Here is a 6,000-nt window from a genome sequence, read left to right as displayed (position 1 = left end):
ATACTATCTAATATACGTTATGTAAAGGGGTCGGGGACATATAAACATTGTCAAACCTGTTGCAATTAAGCCAAATACCAGACTGGTAATTTTTCTGGTAATCAGAATTTTACCATTAGCTGACTCTGCTACTTTTGAGTGGAAAATAATTAGAGCCCATGAGAGCGGAGCAAGTGACGTTTCCGTAAGCAAGCTTTGAGTTTGTGTTACAGGAGGACGATCTATTGTTAGACATGGAATATAATATTCATAGGTATGTTTTCATTAGTAGATAACCACCAGAATATAAGGGGTGTTTTGCAGCCACCATACTTTAATGATTATTAATTTTATTTAGGGACAATGCATGGTACTTGTACCAGATAAAGCTAAAAGCCAATTTTTTCTCCTACACACTTAGTATTCAAATGTTGGCAATCCTAACTTAACTGCTAGAAACTAAACCCTACATTACTGACTGTACTAGCTGGCTAGCTACTCGCTAACATAGCAGATAGATGTGATAAGCATGAGTGTTGACAGGGACAGGGTTATATTAGTTAGGGAAATGAGGGAGTCATTGTTAATTAACTTTCCAGTAACTAGTTAACAACGTGAAGACGCCACCGCTGTCTGCTCTGCTGTAATGTGTTCTGTTACATATTCTGCAGACAGATCTGAGAGTATTGTAGCAACCACCCACATTTCCCATCATGCCTAGTGCTGGACTGAGTAGTTCAAATGTGTTGTTTTATGTTCCAAAATGCAGATATTCTGGCTTTGAGTTCTTGACCCTTACATAATTATGAATGACAGTTCAGTCAGTTTATATAAAAACTACCCAGTTCAAGATCATACACTGGACTGGACCAGAAACCACCCAACCCTCTTACATCACAATTATTTTAATACATATATTTCTTGGCTTATTGTTCAGGAATATTCAGAAATGACTTTTTTACTGCTGTGATATGACTGGGAGCTGTGGCTTCTTCCGCTATTATTTCTTTTATAGTTCCTCTCTTTGTACTGTTACCTTGTCGTGGTAGAGAGGCTTGTGTGTCTCGGAAACTTGAGAGCTAAGCTGGTTGAGGTTTGAGCTCCCACCAGGTCCAGCCAAGCTGGACTGGTCTCAGGTGAGACACCTGACAAAAGACAGTACTGATCTGGATAAACAACAGGGGAGGTTGGTTGCAAGGCATCACAGGACAAAGAGCCATCAGAGACATTACTGACAAACATGAAAGGCATCAAGATGGCGCTAGGACACAAGCTTTGGCCTGATCAACCTGGCTGATGATGTCTGATGTTGAAAGGCCCAAAAGGCATGCAAGTTCACATTATTTCAATGAGTTTTCTGAATATTGATTGGTCCTCCATATTTTTCTTGGAATAAAACATTGTCTAGCATACCTGCTACCCATCAGTGCAAGTAGAAAGGGTTCCAGTAAAGACTGTAGTCCAGGGTACCCACAGGTTTGTGTTATGGCATTAATGCTATTATTAACTGAAGTGTGGCTCGGCTAAAGTAAAGTAAGCATGCATAATAATGATTTCTTCCCTTTCTGTGCACTTCGGGTGCTGTTTGCTCTCCTTCCCTGTGTAGTCTTTAGATCGTACTGTTGCTTAAATTTAAAAGTGCTAACAAACATAAGTCATAGCTGTCTGGTTCTTCAGAGGTCAACAAAATAAGAATACATTTGATGTGAAAATAAACACCAGGGAGACAAATAATGTAAAAACCAAAGATTACAACCTAAAAACTAAAAACTAAAACATCACTCCAAAGTAAAAACACTGACCATGTTTTTGGTTTTGTAGTTACTGAAAATTCTGTGTGAAAACATATTTCACATATTTCTGCTAATGTGTAATATTAGAATAGACTGCTAATGCGTGCTACAGTGTTTCAGTAGGTTAGGGTCTAGCTTTACTAAACAAAAGTGATTTTAAATCAATCATTTGTATATAATACAGTATTTTGGGATTCTGTTTCTGTCTTACAGCGATTTACATTTGCTAAATATATTTTAATACATCTTTCCTTGTATGTGTGTTTGGTTCTCTTACTGAAATTGTAATTTTTACTGTTTCTTATGAAGTGTTTTCATTAAAAGTTTTTTGAAATAATGTTTATTCTTGATCAAATTAAGTTTAAAACTTGTTCTGCGTCTCAGAACTCAGTGAGATAATACCTTCAAAATAAAAACGTCTTCTGAGTGAACACTTGCTTGTTTGTGGATTTTGTGGATCACATGAGAATAATTTCAGCTGCCTCAGCGGCCACGAGCACGGCGCATGAATACTGTGTGACAGTCAACAAGACCCAGAGCAGGATGTGCTCGAGGATTCTTTGTGAAAGCAATATGGAGGAGACAGAACTGGTTCTTTCTGTTTGAGTTGGATCACATGAGTTTTTGTATTTCACTTCCATTTCATGAGAAGAGAAAAGGGTTGTCATGCTATGGTAATACAGGAGAAGTAAATATGAATCTGTTTACTGTGAGCTGTTGCTGATGTAGAAACACAATGAACAGGGAGTGATCAGGGAGCTTTGTGTGGGTTAGTGACTGATTTGAAGCATATTTCCCTCCCTCCCTCCCTCCTCAGACAGCGTGACTCTGTAATAAAGAGCTTTGTGTCAGCGCTTAGAAAAGCTGAGTTGTGTTTTCTGAGGTATTTTTTCCTGAGGACTTTCTCTTCAGGTCATTATACAAGCAGAAACTCCTATTTTACTACTATTTTATAATCTTCATGTATCATAAATTGTGTCATCAATATTTGGAGAAAATTGGATTTTTTTGTTCTTGTTCTTACAGCCTGATGTTTGAACAATGTCTGTGCAGAGTTTGTTTTCATATCCATCAGCTGAAAGTGGAAAGTTGCTCTGACATAATTGAAAATGTAATTTTAAGGGGCGTGGCCTCCAGTCATCAGTCCATCAGTTTGCAGATGATACCACCCTCACCATCTATGGTGGAGATGAGTCCACCTACAGGTGGGAGATTGACCATCTGATCACCTGGTGCAGTCAGAAAGACAGTGGAGATGGTCTGTACCATCATAACCCAGGACCTCAGCAAGAGAGCACAACAGAGGATGAACTTCATCCTCCACAAGAACAGTTTCTTCCCCTCTGCAGCTGGTCTCATGAACAAGGCCGGGACCCCCAATGACACTGACTCTTAAACCAACCCTGGATATTTGCATTGTATGTATTAATGTTTATATTAATGTATTACGAATAAATATTTGTTTATTTAGGTATCCGCCCTCTTGTACATATTCTCTCTCTCTTTATATTTGTGTATAGAGGCTCCTTTTTACTGTTTTTATTTTCTTATTCCTCGTATGTGAAATCAATGAACCTGATTATGATTATGATGTGTTAATATAAAGACACCATGAGGACAGTGGAGATGCAGTACAGACAGAACACCACTAGGTGGCAGAGCAGTATGAACACAAGCTGGAGGAGGTGGAGGTAGGAGGCAGGGCTGCAGGGGAAGAGAGTGGGGGGGATGGAGGAGGCGAGGCTGTCTGAGTGGACGGGGCTGAGCAGTGTGGAGAGGAAGAGCACAGTAAAGGAGGAAGAGAGGTGGAGCTGAGAGGGAGCTCATTAGAAGGAGAAAAGCTCTGCAGGAAAGTTACTACTCTACTGAGTTGATTCTGTGTTTAAACAAACTCATAAATACTTCATGATGCTCTGCAGGAACTGATATATAATATTTCTGTCAGGTGGAAGCAGCTCCAGTTACTCATGATGATCAACACAAGTCTAAACTGAGAGAGAAGAAACTTTACAGAGTGAATCTTCTCAGCCGTTCACTGACTAAAGAATCCAAACTCTTCAAACAGACAGTCTGTACTGAAGCTGAATGATGTTCATGCTGTTTATAGTCTGCGGTTGAGGTTTACTTTGTTTGTTCTTTATCAGCACTGAAGAGAGGTTTGTATCGGTTAGCCACAACCAACCAGAACAAGTCAAAGTTTCCATCAGACAGCTTTGTGAAACCTACAGAACCACAGCAGAACAACAAGAATAAAGTTTATTGATCCAAAAACAGAAATATTAACAACAGCAATATGCTTACATTAAATATAAAACAGCTGATAGTTATTATTAGATTCTGTTCAGAAATAGAAGAATGACAGTTTAACATAATGAGTAATATCTTGTTCTTGTGCATCCTACTGGAAGTATTTAAGAGGGAAAAACTACAAAGAAATGACTAATCTTTATTTTAGTTTTGTAATTTTACTCACTTTGCACAACAGATTTCCAACAATATGCTCTAAATGTGATTTATTTGTCTCTTTGTAGACGCATATAGTTCATTTAGCTTTAACATATTAAATAAATAAAACTAATGTAAGTACTGAGGGTCTCTGGGGACCAGTTAGAGGACAGCTGGACATCAGTGGTTGGACCTCAGTGAAGAGTAGACGACCTCTGGCTCTGCTGGAAACAGTTTAAACTCAATGAGAAACTGCTGGAGACAAACACAGTTTGACACACAATAACTCAGGATGTTGTTAGCTTAGCATAAAGACTGGCAGCAGGGGGAACTGCTAGCCTAGCTCTGTCCAAAGTTCATGAATAAAGAGCAGCTGTACCTCTCGTCCTGTTTGGTCTCTTGTCTTTAACGACTATTTGTCCATAACTGACGTCTTCTGCTCCTCTCACTGCGGAGTAAACTGCAGCTGGATCAGTCTCTGCAACACAACATACACATGATATTACTGCAGGTAGTACAGCTGATACTGTTAGTGTACGGTTGTGTCTTCCAGTGAACGTAATAATCTGAGACACTCTGATGATGCATGGTAACAAAAGTCTTGGTCTCTCTTTTCTCCTCTCTCTTGCTCTTCACCTCGCTCTCCCACCCCGGGTGAGAAACTCTCGGCCCTCAGTGAGGACAGGCCCACAGACATGAGAAAGGATTACAGCGTGGCACCAGAGCGTTTGTTTTCCTGGTTAGAAACTGTCAGCTGACTTTACAGGAACAACACAGAATATTAGCACCAAGCTGCTAACTGCTAACTTGTTGTTACTAACTAACTCCCTCTTAACTTGGAACCGTTTTAATAACTGATTGTGTTTATACATGCTGACCTATTTCATTTAACAGAGGGTGATATCAGCCTCTTCTATGAACAACTAAATCCTTTCACTTTAGCTATTGATATGGTGATTTTAGGTTAATTATTACTTTAATTATTAACACATAACACACACAAATTAATAGTTGAGTGTATTTTTATGAGACTGAATCAATCAGTTATTGGCTGTTGTTTCCTTTCTTTAAGGGTTGTGCCAAGAAGGATTTTAATATTGATTAAAGTTATTATTAATTATCTTTGATCATGATTCATTTTGATCATTTTATTTTAACTGATTGCACTAACACAGTGGTGCCACTAGTACAGCAACACATGTAATATGAAGAAGGATATTAATACTACCGCTGTTATTAAAATCTATTATCGACTTAATACTTAATCATAGACTATAAAGGGCAGCAGGTTTTTACAGGCTGTTTTCTTCTAAACACCACTCCTGTGAAAAATGAAAGAACACATTTAAATGGAAACTGGACGACCACAGCGCTGCTCTCTTCTATTAAAGGTAGTTACCACATTGACCACAAGGCACAAACAGACAAACACATCACCATCAGATACAGCAGACCAGAATATAGTGAGAAACCTCACCAGAGTCAGAGTTCAGTCCAATGGAAACAGGAAGCTGCTGCTGTTTGATATTCAGAGTGAAAAACAACTCAACTATTAATTATATTAAAGCTCAGTTTGAAGTAAAGTGTCTGTCTCCTCTTGTACACACTGCTTTAAATCTTACTTTGATGAAGAACCTCTTCTTAAACCTTTATGTCTTCTTAAAGTATAATTCTCAAACCAACACTGGTTATCCACTAACAAGTACTGTGTGTGTATCACAGTCTGATATATCTTCTTCCTCTGTGCCATAGAGCTCCATTGTTCCAAAAACTCTTAAAAACT

General features: G+C 38.6%; 3 protein-coding genes across 15 annotated transcripts in view; 2 read left to right on the top strand and 1 right to left on the bottom strand.

The window, feature by feature from the left end:
• Positions 1–6,000, top strand: part of LOC127360960 (Fc receptor-like protein 3) — a 66,663-nt gene that overhangs the window by 21,828 nt on the left and 38,835 nt on the right. The gene's annotated exons all lie outside the window — the stretch shown is intronic.
• Positions 1–6,000, top strand: part of LOC127360964 (butyrophilin subfamily 2 member A1-like) — a 141,862-nt gene that overhangs the window by 113,411 nt on the left and 22,451 nt on the right. The window lies entirely within an intron of this gene.
• Positions 4,015–6,000, bottom strand: part of LOC127360956 (low affinity immunoglobulin gamma Fc region receptor II-like) — a 31,801-nt gene continuing 29,815 nt past the window's right edge. For 8 of the 11 annotated variants that reach the window (XM_051395508.1, XM_051395507.1, XM_051395509.1 and 5 more), the window contains 2 exons: positions 4,597–4,695; positions 4,015–4,441 (listed from right to left, as the gene is read on the bottom strand). In XM_051395508.1, the coding sequence (XP_051251468.1) occupies positions 4,398–4,441; positions 4,597–4,695 (143 nt within the window). In that variant the 3' untranslated portion in view covers positions 4,015–4,397. Of the gene's footprint in view, positions 4,473–4,596; positions 4,696–6,000 lie in introns of all 11 variants that reach the window. The other 3 variants (XM_051395502.1, XM_051395503.1, XM_051395500.1) reach the window with 3 other exon arrangements.

This window comes from Dicentrarchus labrax, unplaced genomic scaffold, assembly GCF_905237075.1.
Source record: "Dicentrarchus labrax unplaced genomic scaffold, dlabrax2021, whole genome shotgun sequence".
Lineage (NCBI taxonomy): Eukaryota > Metazoa > Chordata > Actinopteri > Moronidae > Dicentrarchus > Dicentrarchus labrax.
This window is presented reverse-complemented; position numbering and strand designations above follow the sequence as displayed.